At 36.2% G+C, this 23,983-nt stretch overlaps 2 protein-coding genes and 1 pseudogene across 2 annotated transcripts; 1 reads left to right on the forward strand and 2 right to left on the reverse strand.

Annotated features, from left to right (window-relative positions):
- Positions 1-6,008: 6,008 nt before the first annotated feature.
- On the forward strand, positions 6,009-7,696 carry LOC107550565 (DLA class I histocompatibility antigen, A9/A9 alpha chain-like). Its single transcript, XM_016231860.1, has 6 exons — positions 6,009-6,261; positions 6,474-6,746; positions 6,857-7,147; positions 7,272-7,394; positions 7,527-7,571; positions 7,680-7,696. The coding sequence occupies exons 1-6, from the start codon at positions 6,018-6,020 to the stop codon at positions 7,694-7,696; spliced, it is 993 nt and encodes a 330-aa protein (XP_016087346.1). The 5' UTR covers positions 6,009-6,017.
- An 8,368-nt stretch (positions 7,697-16,064) lies between these two features.
- LOC107550578 (major histocompatibility complex class I-related gene protein-like) lies at positions 16,065-19,954 on the reverse strand. The gene is made up of 7 exons (XM_016231869.1): positions 19,799-19,954; positions 18,315-18,572; positions 17,798-18,076; positions 17,316-17,606; positions 17,037-17,178; positions 16,821-16,864; positions 16,065-16,619 (listed from the first exon to the last, which is right to left on the reverse strand). The coding sequence occupies exons 1-5, from the start codon at positions 19,845-19,847 to the stop codon at positions 17,045-17,047; spliced, it is 1,011 nt and encodes a 336-aa protein (XP_016087355.1). The 5' UTR covers positions 19,848-19,954; the 3' UTR covers positions 16,065-16,619; positions 16,821-16,864; positions 17,037-17,044.
- Positions 19,955-21,019: 1,065 nt separating this feature from the next.
- Positions 21,020-23,755, reverse strand: LOC107550580 (DLA class I histocompatibility antigen, A9/A9 alpha chain-like; annotated as a pseudogene).
- Positions 23,756-23,983: the final 228 nt, after the last annotated feature.

Genomic DNA, 23,983 nt, shown 5'->3' on the forward strand with positions numbered 1-23,983 from the left:
GGTTTTAGAAAATAAACGTGATTGCTCTCCTCACAAATGAACTCTTTCTAGTTTTTGTTTAATGCTCTCTGTGCCTTGCCCTAGACTTTAATGTCACTTCCTATCTCCCGTGGTGTTTGTAGTCAGTTTGTAGTCTGTTTGTTCATTGGTTCCCCTTGATTAGTCTCCCCAGGTGTGTCTTATCTTGTTAAGCTTGTTAGCCCCCTGTGTGTATATATAGCCCTAGTTTTTCTTTAGTTTCTTGTGAGTTGTTGAATGTAATTGCTGTCTGTTTGCCAGTCATTGTGTTATTTGTTCCCTTTGGTTTTTGCCTTATTGTTTGTTCTAGTTTTTCCGTTAAATACCAGCACATAGATCCTTGCCGCTGCCTGTTTTCCGCAGCTTCTCCACAACGTTACAGTTTTTCACTTGCATGTCTCTTTGACTAGTGCATCTTTGAGCCTATATTTAGTATACGTAAAACACTTAAGTACTGTTACAATCAGATACTCTAAGACTTTTACTCAAGTTGTTTTGGAATTGGTGACTTGTAACGTGTAGTGGAGTAATTTTCACTGTAAGGTATCTGTACGTTTACTCAAGTATGGTTTTTAGGTACTCTTTACACCTCTGGTTTTCTATAGTAAGAAAATGCTTGCAATTCAGCGTGTTGCCTTTATATTCTAGGCTCATCTGCTTGTTAAGTACATATTTTTAATAAACATACCGAAATTTGGGCTTTTTATATGATTGTCTTCGTCCATATAGCTAAGCCACATTAAGTGTTTTATTTAAGCTAACGGTTTTCTATGAGGGAGATGGCAATGCTTAATGTGAAACTTTAACCGTTGCACTCATTCTGGGCTATTGTTTGTCTGTAAATAGGCTATTTATAAATAAGCTGTGCTGCACCTGCAGGACTTGCACGTCCATGTCTGTCAACGAACATTTCCGTCAGTAATTTCATTAACAAATTATATATAATTAATAATTATATATAATTTGTTGTACATATCCATTCATATGTGTAAATAGTAATAATAATAACAATAATAATAATAGAATTCACAATTATGCTTAATAATGATTTTTAAATGGGTTTAATAGGCTATATCATGCAGCCTTGGGAAACGGTCTAATAATGTGTTTTATAGATTCTCGTCCGTGAAATGCGCCACTTCCGGTATTTTGCCGGTTAGTCGAGGGCTAAAAAAAAAAAAATCAAAAAGTCGAATAAAAAAAGTAAACTATGAATATATTACCCTAGAAAGTGCTGCCCTACCAGTACCACAATTTCTGACTGCCCCCCCCAGTCCAGCAAACCTAGTACTGGGCCTGATCCTCATACTCATGAGAATGAACACAGGACATAAACTGATATTTCAGATGTTGTACCGTTCATGGAAGTACGACACAATCGCAGGTTTCAAGCGATACAGTATATGCAAGTATTAAACATGTGCAACCTCTAATTTTACACATAACAGGGTCAACAACGGTATTACCAAAATATTTTGTTCTGATTTCATTGTAACTTCTATTTAATATGCTCTAGGAAGATGTTTGAGCTGTCCATTAACAGAGAGACAGAATGTTTCACAGACTGAAGAGTGCAGCGCCAGGGGAATATACCATTGATCGAAGAGAGGGGTATACCACATCAGCAACACAAAAGAACAGAACACATTCTTCTAAACAAACACATGCAGTACAAGAAAGTAGTGTGATTATAATGTTCAATAAACACCAAGATTAAATGCTGTGTATAAAAATATCGCAATTTCCATTCTGCAATAATTTTATATATACTCCCAACCCCTCCCCCATAATGAAACGATGGATCATCTCTTACCCAGTCTTTCTGCACTTGGTTTGATGAATTATAACACTTTTAAACCATTACATTAGGCTAGTATTTTCACAGTAAAGTGCCCAGTGAACACTCTTCACCACAGTGGTAAACCCTGGAACTTCAACATTCTGTAACAAAGGACATTTATTACTAGGGTGTACTCACACTAGGCGTTTTGAACCAAACATTAGAAGAACATTAAAGGGGTCATATGATGTTGCTAAAAATAACATTATTTTGTGTATTTGGTGTAATGAAATGTGTTTATGCTGTTTAAGGTTAAAAAACACATTATTTTCCACATACTGTACATTATTGTTTCTTCTCTATGCCCCGCCTTTCTGAAACGCGTAGATTTTTACAAAGCTCACCGGTCTGAAAAGCGAGGTGTGCTCTGATTGGCCAGCTATCCAGTGTGCTGTGATTGGCCGAATACCTCAAGCGTGTGACGGAAATGTTACGCCCCTTACCATATGCCCTGTCCGGCCGGAGCGACGAGACAAAAACATTAAAACCCATTATAAACGAGCCATAAGATCAGCTCCAGGCATGACGAAGCGGATATCGACCTCTTTTGGAAGACCAAACAAAGTAGCTTCGCTTTCACAACGAAACACACAGTGCCTTCAAGACATGACGGCGGCGGCAACAACAAAACTACAGTGAGAATAAAAGTTACGCCTTCTTTCTTTGCGTGAACATTTGGGCGGCGTTATGCAAATCTTCCCACATCGTGACGTAGGTATGTGGGGGCGTGTTAGAACGAGCCTCTTAACTTTTATAAAGAATATCTCTTTGGATTTGAGACTTTAGTCTTTGCAACTTTACAGATCTTCTTTATGCACCAAGAGCTTGTAACACTCCAAAGAGAAAGGAAAACTTGAAATCGCATCATATGACCCCTTTAAACAATTCTCCGCCTTTTTCACCTTGCTGCAGGAGACATAAAGCATTGCTTGGTTTCAACAGTTTACCCTTCCCATAAATTCCTGTGAAAGGCTTGCTCAATCTCATGCCCATTTTCAGTTAATTGCAACTACAATTATTCACACAAATGGATTAACTAAACATCTCTTTTACACATTTAAGTGGATGACCACAATGAAATTAGGTTATGACAAAATATTAACTAATTGAGTCAATTAGAATGAAGAATTACGTTTAGAAATGTAACATGAGACACAGATACACATCTCACTGTTTTTCCAGCATCTCACAACCCCTGTGAACTGCAAATCAGCTTTTCTATGATATGCTTTATCTTAAAGGGAAAGTGAAAATGACTCAATAAAAGTTTTTTATTGAGCACTAAGGTGTGTTGTATAACAATAGATGTGAAAAACACACATACACTGTAACTGCTTTGAATAAAAGTGTCTGCAAAATGCATGCTCAATGTAAATTGTTAATGATAACTTTTATGATAATAAAACAATTCATCATCATTGTGGTTCACTCAATCTTAATTTTGAGCAGTGTGTCATCAGAGGTGCATTCTTCATAAGAGAGGTGCATTCTTCATCAGTGAGTGAGACCCTGGTGATACACAAGGACAAGCATATCATATTAGTACAATGTCAAATTAGATAATTACTGTACATATGACTGTACATTCCTGCTAACATCTACAGAAAGTTATTTTTATTTGTTTTAGTTGTTTATTTGTTTACTTTAACTGCAATAGACACTGACTGCAAGGCATTCAGCTCATTTGGAATACTCAAATACCGTGATTCCCTTCTTGGACCTTCAAGGATTGATCCACAGGTTCAATATGGTTAGGAGCAGGTCTAGGGGTGGGTTTTAGGGATAGTGACGAGTACAGTACCTAACAAGGCAACATCCATGTATGTTAATGAAAATTATCATATACACTGATTATTGTTATTATTACTTACTGTTTTATAATGTACAATACAATTAAGTGTATTAAATAATATCTCTCATTAACATCTAATACAAATAGCCTCTGCAAAAAGAAAAGGAAGACAAAGAAAACTCAAACATAAACAGATGTTTAGGAAATGGAGGGGGGAAACGTTAAGAGAACATAGACCCATCTTTCTCTAACATTACAATGAATGTAAATATTCAAATTATTACATCATATATTTGTAAACTGTAAAATGTTTGAAGCAGAACTATCATGACAGCGCCATAACTTTTATTTTGACAGCGCTAGAAAACAACACCTGTTTTACGATGGAAATGTTAAATGACACAACAGCTATATTCAGTGATGCTTGACCTTTTCTCAGAATATGGGACTTTGAGAGAGAGGGGGGGTACAAACAATGAAGCTAGTTAGAGTTTAGTTACTTAAAACAGTGACTTTATCCCCTTGTTGCCGGGAAATATAATGTAGCACATAGGCGCACAGTGTGTAAGGCTGGGCAAGGCTTAGCCTTTCCGCCATGAGTTGGAAATTTGCTGAGCATTATAGCCAACAGACTGTTAAGCGCATGAATGCAGTGATCTTGTCATTGCACTTTCACAAATGCTTGCATCATACAGTGTAAATAAGAGATTCATAGTGAAGTGTAGACTGCGTCATTGAATATAAACTTGTGCTATGTGATTGACAGCTCCAGTAAGAGAGCATTCTTTGATCACTTTCTGTAGGTTATATCATTTTAATAACAGATTATTATCATGCTACTAAGAAACAGTTTACCATTTCCGTGTAGTTTACTGTTAAGTTACTGGCTTGATTTAGCCTACAGAGGCGGGCTTTCATTGCACAATGAAGAAACATTTGAAACAGTTCGTTTTCTGAGCTTGGTTTCAATAAAAAGATGTTTTTGGACCAATGAGTAAGTTTTGAGCTCTGAAACTTACAGGATGTTTTATAGTAAAATGACTTCTTACATGTCAAAACATCAAGAAAAAATGGATTTCCCAATTCATGACCGCTTTAAATTCAAAACTTTTTTTTTTTAATAATAATTATTTTTATTGAATTTTCACAGTAATACAAAAATAACAAGACATCGCCCAAAGCAAACAAACAAAAACACACACACACACACACACACACACACACACACAAAGCTTGGATTTTTTTATAAAACAGGACTACCCCATATATAACAGATTAGGGAACAAGGGGGAAAAAATGAATAGAGCAGAAAACTTAAATGTCCAGAGAGTTACACAATTACAATATTCCTTGTAGTATAATAGGGCAAAGATGAGATTCCATATAGTCTAGATATGGAGTCCAGACTTTATAAAACATATTTAAAACCCCTGCACAATATTCCCATTGTCACACAACCCAAGACAACTAAGGAAATAGGAACTAAACACAGGAAACAAAGGATGAAATAAAATAAATGTGACAATCCTAGGCTACAACACATTAAAAACATATATGCATTAATCACAGATACATGAGCTAAAAGCAAACAGGTTTCCAGAAACAGCAACAACAGTTGCACATATGACTGCCTTGAGTTTACTTCAATCTTACCATTAAAAGGTTTTCTTTCTGACTCATCAAGAGAAGAATTTATTAATGATAATCATCAAAATAGTATAAATAAACTCACAAGTTGCTGTTCTTGTGCCTAAGTCTCATTTCATTCAGTCTTGATCTTGATCTCACACTCAGTCTCTGACCTTGCTGCTCTGATGTTTTTTGGATTTGGATAGCTACTTATCAGCTTAACATAAACTTGAGCTGCACTCTTTTACATTTAAAAACACTCAAATCTCTCTCCACTCTGATTGGTTCTTTTTGTATCAGCAGCCAATGAGCTTGCTGCTCAACATTCAAATACTTGGCTAACACTTGCTGAAGCACTTGAGGTGAGCTTCAGAAATCCTCCACCTTCCCCAGCTCCACCTGTATAGATCTGCTACGGGGTGATTCATGTATGCTATATATGGCGGTTATTTCATATATGTTATATGTGCAGCAGCAGTATTTCTTACATGCTCACAGCAGCATGATGTGGATGTATTGGCAGTAGCAAATATCAGTACTTGCTCTGCAGCGTAGCAGATCTATTTCGCCAAGACCATACATTAACATTGTCATGTACATTATGTCAAACCCTCTGAGAGTTGTCATGATAGAAATATATATACAGTACGGCAGTCCTTATTTATTCTTGGTATTAGAGCATGTCTTTTTTTTCAGTTTCTCCGTTTTTTGTGTTTATCCATAGGTTCTCACTCACTGATGGCTTTTGCAACATATATATTTGGACAAACACCATTTCCTGAGTTCAGTGTTGTGCTGATGTTGGATGATGTGCAAATAGGATATTATGACTCGATCACATGGAGTGTTGTATATCGCAGTTCAAGTGATTCAAAGTACCAAAATGAAGAGAAAAGTGATGCTGATATTGTAATTCTCGATATGTATAACAGCATGAAAGAGCGTGCAGTTTATTTTAAGAAGCATCTAAATCACACAAATGGTGAGTGCTGGCCAACACATTGATTATATTACACATAACTTTGATAACAAATGCAGAGTTTGTACATGTTTAAGATTTTGATGTTTAAGCGAGAAAAGTACATTTGAGACGGTTATGTTAAGTATTTTCAGTCTACATCTTGTATGAATATTTTCAGTGAAGACTAGTAGTAAGTCTTTTAAGAAACTAATTTTCTTTCTGTTCATTTGAAGGTGTACATGTTCAACAGAGACTTGCTGGATGTGAACTGTTGGATGATGATAAACCAGGTCTACTGCAGAGATGGGATGCTTTTAATGGACAAGAAATAGGAGAATACACATTTGACACAGAAAAAAATGTCCAGACAAAAATAATATGGGGGCCATGGGGCCAAATAACAAGACTTTATATGAAGTTTCTGATAAAAAATATATATCAACCTATTTGCATTAAAGTTTTGCGTAGGTACTTGTACATGAAAAAGAACAGTGTAATGAGAAAAGGTGAGAGAATCAACCCAATTAACATCAGCATAATTACTTACTCATGCAATGAGCCCAAAACTTTAATGTTAACACATAAACAGTAACACTTCTCATTTTTCTCTGTATAGTTAAACCCAAAGTCAGGCTCATGAAGAAGACACTCACAGACTCTCAAGGGCTTCAGATCAGCTGTCTGGCCACTGGTTTTTACCCCCGTCACATTAACCTGACCCTGTTCAGAGATGGTCAGCCTGTGGATGATGATCAGATCACAGGAGGAGAGATTCTGCCCAACGGAGACGGAACGTACCAGATGAGGAAGAGTTTGGTGATCAGTGAAGAAGAGCTACATGAGGAACATAAATACAACTGCACAATGAAGCACCTCAATCTGGACAACAAACTGGACATTACATTTGGTAAAGAAAAACTAATAAACAATCAAAAATGCAACAGGTTTAATAAATAAAAAAACATCTTTATCTGTCCATTATCTTACTGTTTTTTTTTTGTTATTACTTTTTAAATTCACCACATTGTCAGATGTGGCTGAATATGAGCCAGGATCACCTACTCATTCTGTAGTTTTCAGTGTGCTGGTGTTCATGTGTGTGGCTGTTGTCATCATAACTGCACTCATCATATGGAGGAAGAGACGTACTGCAGGTAAATGTTCTGTTCAGACAAGTTCATTCCTTTAGAGACCTCTTTCAAAGTTCACTGTATGCAGTTTCATGTTTCTGTAGTGTTACTCTGTATTCATCATGGATATGGTTTGACTGTGTCATTCTTATTCAGGACAAGGATTCAAGAAGTCACAAAGTGATTACTCTCTTACTGCATGTGAGTACACTTTTTTATAAAGTAATATGAATGCAGCATGTTAATTCTTTGGTTAATTTTGGAAACTTTCTGGAAATGACAACCTTTTTTTTTTCTTCTTCATTTCAGCTTCCACCCATGATTAAACATGACAAGTGAGTCTATGGTCCTATATTAAAGTCGAGACAATATACTTTGCAACATAAAAATGAGCCCATGTGGTCTGAAATCATATTGTTTAAAGTGCCCCTATTATTCAATTTTTAAGGTTCCTAAAATTGTTTTGGGGGTTTAGGTTTTCATGCATCAAGGTCAAAAAAATGCTTTAATTTTCTCAAAATATGCATTTAATATCACCTCGTTTTCCAACAATTCTCAAACGATTCTCATTCTTCCAACAGTTCCAAGATTCAGTCTCTCTAAACCCCTCCTTTCCGTGAGCCTACTCTGCTCTGATTGGTCAGATGGCCCAGTCTGTTGTGATTGGTCTACAGTACTGCGTACAGCACGTGTCGGAAACAATACGCTCATTGCCATAATTCTGTTTTTCTGAATGCTCAATAGACAATATAAACATGTCTTATTTACAGTACCATACTTACAAGTTGTGATTCAGTGGAGCCAGCTGGTCCAAATAAACTGGGTACTAAGCCATCTTTCAAGAGCATGCATTTTGTGAATCCGGCATTGAACCGAGATTAGAGAAGCAGTTGTCAGTAAAATGACGGGAATAGAATACAATAAATAAATACATAAATAAAGATTAGGATTGTACTGCTGTGATACAGTGGAAAAAATGAATGGAGTGGAAACGCACCCCAGGCTAGATTGTGATGCTCTTTATTCTGGAATTAGCCAGTCCTTACTGTCATGTCTACAACGGGTACAGAATGCCACAGCTCGTTTTTTGACAGGGACAAAAAGCAGGGAGCATATTATTTGAGCAAAGTAGTTTATTTTAAGGCTATGGTATTTGTATTTCAAGCACTGCATGGTCTTGCTCCTACCTACATCTCAGATTTTCTTCATCCTTATTCGTCCCAGAGAATGCTTAGATCATCTTAGTTGTTATTGACCATTCTAAAATCTATTTGTTCTAAGGCTTTCTTTTGTATGGTGATATACCAGATAGTACTGAAAGCAAAGGTTTGCATACTTTCACAACATACAGATATGTAACACTGAATCACTTTTCTCAATAAATAATGAGTTGACTGTTCCTTTAACATTACACTTTATGGCTTTGCTTTGCTTCGCAGAATGGTAAAACGTACCCAAACGCCTATCACACATATTAATGAACAATATCACAATATCAGAACAATATCAGAAAAAATTGAAATTGTATATATTAAATAAAAGTGCCCTCTAGTGCATATTTACCTGCTAACCCATTGCCTTTAACTTGAAACCTAAATGTTCTTACATTCTTATCATATAATTTTACCAAGCTCTGCTATATTATTTAAGTACTTATCATTTGCACATATTGCCATAAACTTGTGATTTCACATGTTCACTCTTCAACAGACTGTATCAGTTTTCAATAGTGCACTGGTAGTGCACTGAGCAAAGGCCACTATTAAAAAAATATAACTTAACTACAATGCCGCAAAACCAAGATGACAACTGACATAATATTTCTTATGTAGTTTCTTTCCCTTAAACCAGGGTAGGTTGGTAAGGTGTGCTTTGCTCATATGTTGAAATAAAATGTCCACAAAGCTTCTTAACATGGTGAGAACAAACAACATTTACAATAAAAGCATGTGGAGCTATGGTAAAAAACATTTGTTTCTGCACCCGTACCTGACCAATACAACCTTGAGGGAAAGTTCATATGTGATGTTGAACAGGTGACCTGCATCAACTCACAAAGTGCATATTTCCCTCTAGTGGTGAAATAATTATTACATTTTTGGCTCCTCCATCTTATTTTAAGAAACTCTTTAAGAAACTTTTATTTTAAGAAGCTAAGCATGTTTCCTCAGAATGACTTGTTCTCCACATGTAAAAAGTTTTGAGGAGTTTGAACAACTCACTTTAAAGATGCAAGACAATTCCTGTTGCCTTTGCAAATGTCACTTTTACATGTTGTTTGAACATAAATGTGTGTTGCCAGTGTGTGTACACAACCACCCTATAATGATAAAAATCTGCCCGCACCTTAAATCATAAGCAGTGCAAGCCGATCACAGAATCCGTAAAAGGTGACATCACATTTTACAAGCCCCGCCCACAACTGTTAACTGACACTGCCGTATTAGCCGAGCCTCCTCCCTGAGTGAGCTGCACACAATCCGCCATGTTTATGTTCACGCTAGAGCAGGGCTATTCAATTAGTTTCATTTGAGGGCCGGATTATCGAATTGAAATTTTGAAGGGGGCCAAGGGGGTGGGTGGCCGTCCCAATCTCTTTCTGAGGGGCCTATAAAATTAGAAATTACATTTAAATGCATATCCAGCAGTAAAATGAATTAATATTATCAACACCAACATCTATAAAAGGTTAACATTAGTGCTAATTATTCACACATTTTTCTGTAATTAATTGTGATTAACTGCATATTAATATATTTATATTGTCATAATTTCACATTGAACCTCCAAATTAACATTTAGTAGGTTCTGAAAAATATAATTTTTAACTTTTAATTTAAGTGAAATTAAAACAATCTTCACATAAACTATAAATTGTATATGCATAAACTATATAGATCTATCTTTATGCAAGCTACAAAACTTAATCAGCGACTAGAGCAGTCGAGTGATTTCTTTTTCTTTTGTTCTGTAATTTACAAATTAATGTACGACCTGCGCGTACTTTTCCCTCGGGCCGGATGAAGATGAATGGCTGGCCGGATTTGGCCCACGGGCCGCCAATTGAATAGCCCTGCGCTAGAGCATTTAAAAGCAGCATTGAAGTAAGAAATGTCTTCTTATTAAAGCTATAGACGTTATTCTAGACAAGCAGTGAGTGATTTTCTGCTTTTATTTTATTGTTTGGGTCATATTAACAGTGTATAGACAGTAGTATAAAAAATGCTGGGTTGTGTCACAGTACAGAAACTGCTTTGGTAAAAGTTGTGAACGATTTACTGATGGCAGCTGACTCTGGGTTGGGGGTTGTTTTAATTATGCTGGATCTCAGTGCTGCATTCGACACTGTTGATCATGCGATCCTTTTAAAATGTTTGGAGTGTGATGTAGGCATCAAAGGAACAGCTTTAAAATGGTTTCATTCATATCGGCATGATAGAAAATGTTTTGTTAATTTCGCAAATACTTCATCTTCTGTGGCTCCTTTAAAATATGGTCTTCCTCAAGGTTCTATTCTGGGCCCATTATTTTCATTGTACATCTGCCCACTTGGATCTATATGTCATTGCTATGACATTTCCTGTCATATGTATGCTGATGACACTCAGATATATTTACCACTTAAAGTCGGAAACGAGCACTTGCTACAGTCCCTGTTACTCTGTCTGGAAGAGGTCAAATTTTTGTTGTCTAAAAATTTTCTTCAGCTTAATGAAAAAAAATCTGAGATAATTATTTTTGGTCCACCAAAATTTAAAGAGATGATTTACAGTACTATTGCTCCTTTAGAATTAACTATAAAAAACAGTGTAAGAAAACTGGGTATCATAATTGACTCAACTCTCAGCTTGGAAAATCGGTAAAGTCGGAAGTAAAGAGTAGTTTTTACCAATTTAGGATGATCTCCAGGTTAAAACCCATTCTTAGTTTTAAAGATTTAGAGACCATTGTCCATGCATTTATTACCTCGAGATTAGATTATTGCAATTCTCTTTATGTTGGGATCTGTCAGCGACAACTATCTCGTCTGCAAATGGTACAGAATGCTGCAGCCAGGCTTTTGACAGGCACGAAAAAAAGGGATCATATTACTCCAGTATTATCCTCTCTCCATTGGCTACCAGTTCAGTACAGGATCGATTTAAAGATTTTATTGATGGTCTCTAAAGCACTTCATAACATGTCCCCAAGTTATATCACCAATCTTTTAGAGTACCATACATTGGCTAGGACACTGAGATCAGCAGATAAACTGTTACTGGCAGTTCCTCATTCCAAAAAAAAGTCTAAAGGTGACAGAGCATTTATGGTTGTGGTTCCCAAATTGTGGAATAGTCTTCCACTTCATATTCAGCAGGCTCCATCCTTAGAAGTTTTTAAGTCTCAGTTGAAAACTCATCTTTTTACATTAGCTTTCGCAGAGGAAAGACCGTCGACCTTTCGTAGAGGAACAACCCCAATGTGTAATGACCTGATAAAGGGTATTTGTCATCTGTTGGTTGGTTCATTAAGTGGTTTATTCTTACTAATTATGTTAGATTTGATTGTTTTTCATCTTTGTATATGCTTTCTTTTAAATTGTGAAGCACTTTGGGCAACAAAACTGCGTTAAAATGTGCTATACAAATATATAAAAGTTGAAGTTGAAAAAGTCATACTAATCAGGCTCGCCCACAACCACTAACAGACTGTCCCGTATTAGCATAATAGTTTCTGTCCTTAGCCAGTACACGGTCTGTCATTTTCTCATGCTCGAGCAGCTGTAGCATCAGCGTCTCTTAAGCAATGCAGGTGTTTTGTTGTTGGATGTAAAAGTGAACATAAGAGTCTTCATTTTCTCTCTACATCAGATTCATTGAGGACGCAGTGGATTCATTTATGAAGGGAATGTGTCCAAGAAAATAGTCCGGAAACGAGCACTTGCTACAGTCCCTGTTACTCTGTCTGGAAGAGGTCAAATTTTTGTTGTCTAAAAATTTTCTTCAGCTTAATGAAAAAAAATCTGAGATAATTATTTTTGGTCCACCAAAATTTAAAGAGATGATTTACAGTACTATTGCTCCTTTAGAATTAACTATAAAAAACAGTGTAAGAAAACTGGGTATCATAATTGACTCAACTCTCAGCTTGGAAAATCGGTAAAGTCGGAAGTAAAGAGTAGTTTTTACCAATTTAGGATGATCTCCAGGTTAAAACCCATTCTTAGTTTTAAAGATTTAGAGACCATTGTCCATGCATTTATTACCTCGAGATTAGATTATTGCAATTCTCTTTATGTTGGGATCTGTCAGCGACAACTATCTCGTCTGCAAATGGTACAGAATGCTGCAGCCAGGCTTTTGACAGGCACGAAAAAAAGGGATATTACTCCAGTATTATCCTCTCTCCATTGGCTACCAGTTCAGTACAGGATCGATTTAAAGATTTTATTGATGGTCTCTAAAGCACTTCATAACATGTCCCCAAGTTATATCACCAATCTTTTAGAGTACCATACATTGGCTAGGACACTGAGATCAGCAGATAAACTGTTACTGGCAGTTCCTCATTCCAAAAAAAAGTCTAAAGGTGACAGAGCATTTATGGTTGTGGTTCCCAAATTGTGGAATAGTCTTCCACTTCATATTCAGCAGGCTCCATCCTTAGAAGTTTTTAAGTCTCAGTTGAAAACTCATCTTTTTACATTAGCTTTCGCAGAGGAAAGACCGTCGACCTTTCGTAGAGGAACAACCCCAATGTGTAATGACCTGATAAAGGGTATTTGTCATCTGTTGGTTGGTTCATTAAGTGGTTTATTCTTACTAATTATGTTAGATTTGATTGTTTTTCATCTTTGTATATGCTTTCTTTTAAATTGTGAAGCACTTTGGGCAACAAAACTGCGTTAAAATGTGCTATACAAATATATAAAAGTTGAAGTTGAAAAAGTCATACTAATCAGGCTCGCCCACAACCACTAACAGACTGTCCCGTATTAGCATAATAGTTTCTGTCCTTAGCCAGTACACGGTCTGTCATTTTCTCATGCTCGAGCAGCTGTAGCATCAGCGTCTCTTAAGCAATGCAGGTGTTTTGTTGTTGGATGTAAAAGTGAACATAAGAGTCTTCATTTTCTCTCTACATCAGATTCATTGAGGACGCAGTGGATTCATTTATGAAGGGAATGTGTCCAAGAAAATAGTCAAATGCGTATGTTTGTGCAAATCATCATGAGACTGTGCTTTGCAAACGAGGGTCATTAAAACGCTATAGCTCTGGTCTCTATGAAGTGTATGAGTCAAAATATTCTATTTGCATAATATCCTATATCCAACATCAGCACAACACTGAACTCAGGAAATGGTGTTTGTCCAACTATATATGTTGCAAAAGCCATCAGTAAGTGAGAACCTGTGGGTACACAAGAACAAGCATACAATATTAGTACAGTCTCAAATTAGACACTTTCTAGAATATTAAAAATTAACATTTATATTTGACAAGAATTTATTATTATTACTATTATTTATTTATTTTATTTTTTCCCACAAGACAATATTATAAACCTGAGCTGCTCTGTTTTAATAGTTCTCCTTTCTGTTGAATGTAACAGTTTTCACATTTTCTAAACCTATTCAAATTCTGGAAACTGTCCAACCATCACAGAGCATGCATAGCTTTTACTTATAAGACAAAATACGAAAACTGAGTTAAAGTAATAGTTCACACAAAAATGAAAAATATGTCCTTGTTTACTCACCCTCACTGCCACCTTTAAAAGAAGACATTTAAAGGGGTCACATGATGCGATTTCAATATTTCCTTTCTCTTCAGAGTGTTACAAGCTCTTGTGCATAAAGAAGATCTGTAAAGTTGCAAAGACTAAAGTCTCAAATCCGAAGAGATATTCTTTATAAAAGTTAAGAGTCAACCACGCCTACCTAAAACGGCTCGTTCTAACACGCCCCCACATGTCTACATGCTGGAAGCGGTGTCCAGCCTGGGGTCGTCACATGTGGTTGCCGCAAGCCCGCTCCTTCGTCGAATCCGCCAGCCGCGTTGTTCTCAAGCCCTCCGGCCGCTCCTCACTCAAGCCCGCCGGCCGCCGCTCACTCTAGCCCGCCGTGTGTGTGACGCTGTGTGTTTCGTTATGAAAGCGAAACTACTTTGTTTGGCCTTCCAAAAGAGGACACGACTAGAAATCAGTGGTTAAGTTGTATTTACAACACTGTTCCAGAACAGTTCAACCCAAATATTCAGATGTGTGCACCGCATTTTATGGAGGACTGTTTCCTGATCCTAGAAGAGTAGACTACAATGCCGGCTGTTCTGACTCACAGACTGTAAGTACGTTTTCATAAGTTTTCAATGCGAGTTTTGAGCAGTGTAGAGTAGGGCTTGTTGTTGGTCATTTCTCCGATCACAAATGCAGGTTTTATGTTTACACGCGGTGTAACGCGTAAAAAGACAGTATAAGCCATTATAATCCGTAATTATGTCCCCATTGGATGCAACAAATGCCTCATTTATAATGGGTTTTTCATGTTTTTGTCTCATCGCTCTGGCCAGGACACCGCATAAACACATTTCATTACATCAAATACACAAAATAATGTTCTTTTTAGCAACATCATATGACCCCTTTAAAAGAAAATGTCTAAGTGATTGAAAGATATCATTGAAAGATAGGAGAAAATCAGTCGTAGTTCTTGGGCAAGACATGAGAATTCAACTACAGAAACCCACACTGACAGGGAGAACATGAGAACTCCAGACAGAAATCCCCGTCTCAATTGGAACTTCAACCGAGGAACTTTTTGCTGTGAGGCAACAGTGCTTCACACTGAACCACTGTGCGACCCAGTGTAAGCAATCTTACAAGACAAAGCAGTTACCCTTTACCTATACAGCACCTATATGACCATCTGTTATACAATTTCTGTTCGTGGATTCTTACGTAATGTTTCTTCTTTTAGGTCTGACAACCACATGTACTGTATGTGTATTCATCTGATAGATCCAGGCCTAAGCTGTTTCGACAGAGTTTAATATGCACACATTCAACATTCTCTGACCGTCCACATGGATCAATTCTATTCAGATCGTTTCACCAATAGCCAGCAGTGGGACACACTAGCCTGCTGAATGCAACTCTTCTTTTTATATATATATATATATATATACACACACACACATTATATATACATCACCGTGTTTACTGGGCTGGTATTTTCAAAGTAAAGTGCCCAGTAAACACTCTTCACCACAGTGGAAAACCCCAAAACTTCAACCTTCTGTTACAAAGGATATTTCAATTTCAACATAGCAGAACATAAAACAGTTCTCAAGCTTTTTTTCACCTTGCTCCAGAAAATATAAAATATTGCCTTATTTCAACATAGTTTACCCTTCCCATAAAGTCCTGTGCAAGGCATGCTGGGAACTAGCAATTTCATGCCCATTTTCATTTAATGGCAACAAAACTTATTCACTTACCAACATAAATGGATTAACTAAACATCTGTTTTAGAAATTTAAGTGGATTGATCACAATTAAATTAGGTTGTGATAAAATATTCACAAATTGAGTGAATTGGGATTAAGAATTAGGTCTACATGTCACATTCGATCGTGTGACATGAGACACAGATACACATCTCGCCAACGTTTCTGTGATATGCTCTTTTTTACACAGAAAGTGAAAACGACCAACTTTTGAGTATTTTATTGATCAATAAGGTGTGTCATATAACACTGGATGTGTCAGGTGTTCAAGGTAGTGCACCAACTCCCATGTCATTGAAATGAATGTCTTTGCCACATAACAGAATATGTTTTTGATGCAAATACATTTATGCAATGGCTCAATTACAAATTTATTCCTGTAGCTCTACTAATCAGAGTATAGTGCTAGCAATTTTCAAGCTTATCAGTTTGTTTTCCTGGAAAACACACATAATGGCCAAAAAACGTATACCTTGATTGCACTGTAACTGTTATAATAATAATATAAAAAATAAAAAAAACTCCTACATCATTGTGGTTCGATCAGTCTTATTTTTGAGCAGCATGTCATACTGAGGTGCATTCTTCATAAGAGGATACAGCTTGATGAGCGTTCTCCTTGTTGCGACTTTCCAATGTCCCATCAAAGACTCCAATAAGAGCCACCGACATCCACAGGAAACAAATGAGACCAAATACTGTGTGTATATTACCTCATCAATTTGAGTCCATACAGGCAAAAAAATTTTCAAGTTGCATCTCGCACTAAAGCAGAACAAAGACAAAGACGTTATTGCATAATGCAAAAGATTACATTTAAAGAACAACTGAGATATAAATGCTATAATAATTATTGTATGTGTTTTTTAAAAAAGTGTTGGGGAAAAAAAACTATATTTACAAAATTTTTTATTTCATCACTTACTAAAGTAGTAAAAATATAATAATAAAATAATGTTTACTCACTTGGAGTCCGGTGTAATGACTCTGGGTTGTCTTGGAAACTGAACCTAAATGAGAATGTACACACTTACACCATAATAAAGTTTAGAGCATCACTAAACTACACTTGAGACTTAGATATGGTGAACACAGATTAATTTTTCTTTTTCACTAAAGAACCAAGTATTTTCTGTTGCTTCACCAGTTTACTTGAATATCAGATAAATTGATCTTTGTTACCTTTCTACTTAAAATTTACCAGCAGCTCGTCTCTTCCTCCATATGATGAGTGCAGTTATGATGAGAACAACCACACACATGAACACCAGCACACTGAAAACTACAGACTGACTGAAGGATCCTGGGTCAGATTCAGCCACATCTGAAATTGGGGTGAAGCGATAAAAAAAAAAACAGAAATCAGTAAGCTAGTTATATAAAGTTAGTTTTTGTTAGTAAACCTAATGTCGAATTTCATTTCCAAAGAGGCATTTTCCTTAATTGTTAGTTTTTCTTTACCAAAAATAATGTCCAGTTTGTTGTCCAGATTGAGGTGCTTCATTGTGCAGTTGTATTTATGTTCCTCACGTAGCTCTTCTTCACTGATCACCAAACTCTTCCTCATCTGGTACGTTCTGTCTCCGTTGGGCAGAATCTCTCCTCCTGTGATCTGATCATCTTCCACAGGCTGACCATCTCTGAACAGGGTCAGGTTAATGTGACGGGGGTAAAAACCAGTGGCCAGACAGCTGATCTGAAGCCCTTGAGAGTCTGAGAGTGTCTTCTTCATGAGTCTGACTCTGGGCTTCACTACAGAGAAGGACGAGAAGTGTTACTGTTGCTAAACTGTTGGGTTCATTGCATCAGTCATTCATTTATCATAAGCATGATTTATATAGCTTTCAGAGTCACATTCTCTGTTAGCACAGCTGTCTGGGTTATATTTTTTGATCATGCTTTTTTCTTAATTATACTCAAGTTAATAAGGTTGATCCTCTCACCTTTTCTCAGCACATTGTTCTTCTCCATATTTAGGTACCTTCTCAAAGTTTTAATGCAAATAGGATGATAAACATTTTCATACATAAAGTTTTCATGAACCCGTTTTAGTTGGTCCCATGTTATCACCCATGGCATTTTAATCTGGATAGCGTGTTTTCCTACATCAAAAATAAACTCCTCCATATTTTGTCCCCCGAAAGCATCCCAGTAATGAAGTTGACCTGGTTTATTGCTGTTCAACAGTTCACATCCAACAAGTCTCTGATGAACATGTACACCTTCAAATGAATGAAAAAAAGTTAAGATGTATTATTCTTCAATAACATAGTACAATATAAGATGTGAAAAAAATAAAAAAAACTGATGTAGAAGCAAAAAAGCTACATGTACTAAAGAGTACAATGACAAAAATTAGATTATTGATTTTTAGGAAAAAATAATAAACACATAAACAACACATAACGTGTTATTAAATGTTTTGTGTGTTGATATTGATATGTACACTATAGCTCTCACCGTCTGTGTGATTTTGGTGCTCCTTAAGATAAAAGGCTCGATCTTTCATGTCATAATACATATCACGCAATACAACACCAGCATCACTTTGCTCTTCATCGTAATATTTTGATTCACTGTGAGAGCGATAGACAGGTTTCCACGTGGTTGAGTCATAATACGCTATTTGTACATCATCCAACATCACCACAACACTAAACTCGGGAAATTGTGTTTGTCCAACTATATATGTTGCCAAAGCCATCAGTGAGTGAGAACCTGCGGATACACAAGGACAAGCATTCAATATTAGTACAATGTCAAATTACATCATTACTGTAGATGCAAATTTGCATTCCTGCAAACCTAACAGAAAGGGACACAGAGGCCAGAAACCATCAAGTTATTTTTATTTGTTTGGTTAGAAAAGCCAAAGGCCGTGGAAAGAAAAAAATGGCTTGACTTGTTGTCAAAGGCCGTTTACATGAACTGCAATGCACATCGACAACAAGGCATGCAGCTCATATTGAATACTCAAAATGTGTCTCCCTTCTTGGACCTTCAAGAATACCTTTACCGATCCACAGGTTCAGTAGGAGTAGAGTGGGTTTTAGTGATAGGGACAAATAAGGTACCTACATGACAACATCAATGTATTATGTTAATAAAAATGATCATACACTGATTATGTTGTTATTAGGCTATTACTGTTTTATAATGTACTACAATACACTGAAGTGCAAATACTAGCTCTCATTTACACTAATTATAAATAGCATCTAAAAAGTGTCCGCTATTTGTACTTCGTGTAAATAACATCTAATGCAAACAGCCACTGCAAAAAAAACAACAACAAAAAACTCAAGCATAAAAACAGCTATAAGATGTTTAGGTAATGGACGGTAAAAAAAATAAAAAAATAAAAATAAAAAAAAAAAGTTGAGAGGACGAAGACCCATCTTTCTCTCACATTACAATAAAACTACATTTTCTAAATATAGCATCATATTTGCAAATTGCAAAGTGTCAGAACTATTATGACAGCGCCGGAACTTTTATTTTGACAGCGATAGAACCCCGCGCCTGAGCAGACGCATAGTGACAGAAGCTCACTTTATCTGTCTATCAAGTTAGAAGACAGAAATTTTAAACAAATAAAGTAAACGGTCCAATAAAATGTGTGGTCATTACGGTCAATGTTTTACTTCAACAGTAAAGGATACTAAAAGTCACAGACTGCTAAATAATTAGGCAAAAATTGTTCGCATGACTTTACAAATTTTCAGAAGTCACAGCTTTTTTAATTAATTGGGCAGTAAACAACCTAAGCAGTATTTTCCAAAAGAAAGATTCTCAAAACGGCACTATTCCCCAAAAACTTAACCAGCAAAAACCAAGCTAGCACTTGCAGCAAGATTTAGTGCACGCTGCACAGACATTCAAAAACACAGATGTGCTCACCACACCCTATGGTTGAAATATACAGGATAGCAGCACTAACATACCTGCGTTAACGACTGGCCAAAAAGTCATCATACACACAAGAGTGAGCATTTTCTCCTGTGGCTCAGGAAAAACAAACGTACAGGTGAGGTGTACTTTTAAGAGTGTCCTCTTATCGTGATTATTGTCCGTTGTTGTTGTTCTTCTTCTTGCGGCTGGCAACCAGCGTAATTAGGTGCATTACCGCCACCTTCTGCTCTACTTATTAATCCCGTCCTTTTTAGAAAATTAAAGGAAGCTTTACTATTTATTTCACTTGCCCATTTTATTAAAGATTTAAAATGTACCACCGGAGTTCCATTCTTCTTGATTTCAACTATCATATTACTTCTTCCTCATATTTCTTACATTCAAGAATTGCATGGGTCACGGTTTCTTCTACTTTGCATTGTTCACATACAGGTGCATCTCAATAAATTAGAATGTCATGGAAAAGTTCATTTATTTCAGTAATTCAACTCAAATTGTGAAACTCGTGTATTAAATAAATTCAATGCACACAGACTGAAGTAGTTTAAGTCTTTGGTTCTTTTAATTGGGATGATTTTGGCTCACATTTAACAAAAACCCACCAATTCAAATTCAATTCAATTTCAATTACTTTGAAATCTCAACAAATTAGAATACTTCATAAGACCAATAAAAATTTTTTAGTGAATTGTTGGCCTTTTGGAACGTATATTCATTTACTGTACATGTACTCAATACTTGGTAGGGGCTCCTTGAAGTGATGGTAAAAATTAGCAGAATTGATAGAATAATAGTTGTCTTTCATTCTGAATTTGTCTGACCAGCACAATTTTAACAAGTGTTATTATACCAAAGCAAGGGCTATGGAAAATTACTGCTTCACAATGTTATCCTATGATGTTAAAAACCTAGAAATGGAGACATTGTTTTATCTCTAACATGTGACGAAAACACAGCACACAACAAAAGATTCTGATAACTTAAAACCATACACACATTGGCTCCTTCACAGTGTTAGATCATGCCTCCCTGCCAGATAATTAGAATCCAGCCCCAAATGCCAGATCCTGTCAGAAAAATCAATTTTGTCTGGTAACAGAACAACTAGTCAGCAAAATTGCCTAACACCCATAACCTGTTAACAGCAAGTCTTGTCTGTTGCCCAAAATAACCAAAACTCTAACAGTCTTCTAGCCAAGAAGTTGACTGAATAAAGCCAGTGAATAGCAGAAGCAGGAGATCAAGTGATGATAAAAAAAAGTTTATTGAATCAGTTGAGTATGTCTCAATGCTCAGATTTCATCTGACCTTGAATTTCCATGAACATTCCCTCTTATCTCTTATTCGTGAAGACAAACAGCCCTTGAAACACACAGTCATAAGACTAAACAACAATGGAAAAATAATATATAAAAAACAATATAATGTAATATAAACGACTAATCAATTAATGAATAAATGTAATTAGTATATAAATGGTTATTATAAATGATTATATGATTAAATGCAATCATAAAACAATTAAATGATAAATGATTATGAATAAATCAATGAATTAATAAAGGAATGAAGAATAAATGAATATAAAACAAAGAAAGTAAAACACAACACAAATGTATGGTTGCTCTCTTGAAGCAACACACACAGTTTGCATTTGAGGATCCTTAGATCCTTCAAAAGTAGTGCAGTGGTTCTTGAAACTTAATTAAGAAACCAGCACATTGGGAAATATACATTATATTCAGGTTACATTTTCTGGGATTTTAATCAAAACATATATTTCCAATGATCAAATATCAAATGCAATTTGTTGATAACAAACAAACAAAATTCAATGCTATTTTCCAATCAAAGTTTTAGACATTTCTAAAGACAAAAATAGATTACCTTGTACCAGCAAGGAATACAGCTGCAATAATTTGTTATTGTTGTGTACCTATTACATTCCTTCATTTACCATCTTTTTACTCTTCATTATCGTTGGCGTCCAACAAGCAAATGCTAAGATATTTTAGCATGTATTGTCTTGACCTTAATTTTTTTTACCTATAACATAGACTCACTTTTTATTAGAGGCAGAAGCTGAAAAAAAAAATCATTTCGTTACAAGTTTCTCAAATCAAATTGAACATGCTGCTGAATGCCTATAACTTGTACATTTTTAATTGTAAATGCTTTCAAACACAGTGTACTCACATGGAGTAGGAGAGTATTTACTGTGTGATGTCTCAGATCCTCGTCCTGAACAAAAATGACAGTTATAGTAAACACTACAGACACACAAAACTGTGTATGTGAATGTTTAAACAGAATTAGATGTAATGAACTGGACTGAACAGATCATTTACCAGCAGCTCGTCTCTTCCTCCATATGATGAGTGCAGTTATGATGAGAACCACACACATGAACACCAGCACACTGAAAACTACAGACTGCGTTGATGATCCTGGGTCAGATTCAGCCACATCTGAAATTGGGGTGAATTATAAATAAATAAACAAGATGCACACATATAGTTTTGTTATTAAACCTGATATTTACTTTAAAATTGCAATTTTTTACCAAATGTAATGTCCAGTTTGTTGTCCAGATTGAGGTGCTTCATTGTGCAGTTGTATTTATGTTCCTCACGTAGCTCCTGCTCCGTTGGGCAGAATCTCTCCTCCTGTGATCTGATCATCTTCCACAGGCTGACCATCTCTGAACAGGGTCAGGTTAATGTGACGGGGGTAAAAACCAGTGGCCAGACAGCTGATCTGAAGCCCTTGAGAGTCTGTGAGTGTCTTCTTCATGAGTCTGACTCTGGGCTTCACTACAGAGAATGATATAGAAAAATACACAGTCTTACTGTCACACCAAGCCACACTAGAGATTTGTATATAAAGATCAGCGTACTACTCTCACCTGTTCTCATCACATTGTTCTTTTTCATTCGCAGGTAACTCTGCAAAACTTTAATGCAAACAGGATGATATACGTTTTTATATAAAAATTTCATATGAGCAAACTGTAAATTGTCCCACATTATCCATGGCAATTCAATTTGGAAATGATTTTTCTCCTCGTTGAAAATGAACGCCTCTTTATTTTTCTGATCAAAAGCATCCCATGTCTGAAGTGGACCTGGTTTATCATCATTCAATAATTCACATCCAGCAAGTCTCTGGTGAACATGTACACCTTTCAAAGGATAAAAACACTTAAGATTTCTATACTCCGTTTTCTTTTTTTCTGGACTTGTGCTAATAAGGATACAGTTAGTACTGGTATTAGTAAACGTGATTTATATTACCATCATAATTTATGCTGTTCTCACCGTCTGTGTGATTTAGGTGCTCCTTAAGATAAAATGCTCGACCTTTCATGTCGTTGTACATATCACGAAATATGACACCAGCATCACTTTTCTCTTCGTCGCAGTGTTTTGAATCATCATAAGAGCGATGGACAGCTTGCCGTGTGATCGAGTCACAGAACATTACTTGAAGATCATCCAGCATCACTACGGCACTGAACTCTGGAAATGGTGTCTGTCCGATTATATATGTTGCGAACGCCACCAGTGAGTGAGAACCTTTGGAAAGTAGTAATACAGGTAGTATGGTGTCATATGAGACATTTCGTGATAAACGAGAACTCACTCGGCAAACTCTATGCTTTCGCTTTTACGTACTTTCACATTCGAGAAGACTTTTTCATCTGAGTAAAACGGTCAAACTAAGAGATGATTTAAACACATTTTACGGCTATATTGTTGCACAGGCGGCACTATATTGTGATTAAATGCTTCTAAACCTTTTCTACTTTTAGTTGTTCACAGCCTATATATAGTATCTACGGCGAATGGTTAAAAGCACATCTGTAGAAGCAAAGAACATCTGTAATCTTACTTACCTGCTCTAACCGCTGATAAATATGACAGTAGATATACATAAACGAGCATAATTGTCTGTGTACAGTAGTGTTTTCTCGAGCCTCTTCGAACAACTAAAAGCCCCTTTTCTGAGCTTTATAACGCCTGTCTGGACTTCCCCTGTTGACCGCTGGGGGCACGAAGGCTACTTTTAACTCATCAGTTCTATTCATGTTGAGATTTAGGTCTCATGTATTTTTATGTCACAATCTTTAACATTCAGTGCAAATAGCAATTGCCAAACCTCATCTAAATTATTACTGCATTTTATTTTCATTGTTCTCACTTGTGTCATGTTTGCAG

Source organism: Sinocyclocheilus grahami, unplaced genomic scaffold (assembly GCF_001515645.1).
Source record: "Sinocyclocheilus grahami isolate Dianchi unplaced genomic scaffold, SAMN03320097.WGS_v1.1 scaffold401.1, whole genome shotgun sequence".
Taxonomy (NCBI): domain Eukaryota; kingdom Metazoa; phylum Chordata; class Actinopteri; order Cypriniformes; family Cyprinidae; genus Sinocyclocheilus; species Sinocyclocheilus grahami.

What these genes read in the sequence shown, in the direction of transcription:
- LOC107550565 (XM_016231860.1), top strand. Translation starts at nt 6,018, where the DNA reads ATGGCTTTTGCAACATATATATTTGGACAAACACCATTTCCTGAGTTC. An exon ending in GAACAGTGTAATGAGAAAAG is followed by an intron (nt 6,747 to 6,856) that starts GTGAGAGAATCA and finishes TTCTCTGTATAG; the next exon opens with TTAAACCCAAAGTCAGGCTC. An exon ending in CAAACTGGACATTACATTTG is followed by an intron (nt 7,148 to 7,271) that starts GTAAAGAAAAAC and finishes CCACATTGTCAG; the next exon opens with ATGTGGCTGAATATGAGCCA.
- LOC107550578 (XM_016231869.1), bottom strand. Translation starts at nt 19,847, where the DNA reads ATGCTCACTCTTGTGTGTATGATGACTTTTTGGCCAGTCGTTAACGCA. An exon ending in TTGGCCAGTCGTTAACGCAG is followed by an intron (nt 18,573 to 19,798) that starts GTATGTTAGTGC and finishes GTGTATCCGCAG; the next exon opens with GTTCTCACTCACTGATGGCT. An exon ending in GAACAATGTGCTGAGAAAAG is followed by an intron (nt 17,607 to 17,797) that starts GTGAGAGGATCA and finishes CCTTCTCTGTAG; the next exon opens with TGAAGCCCAGAGTCAGACTC.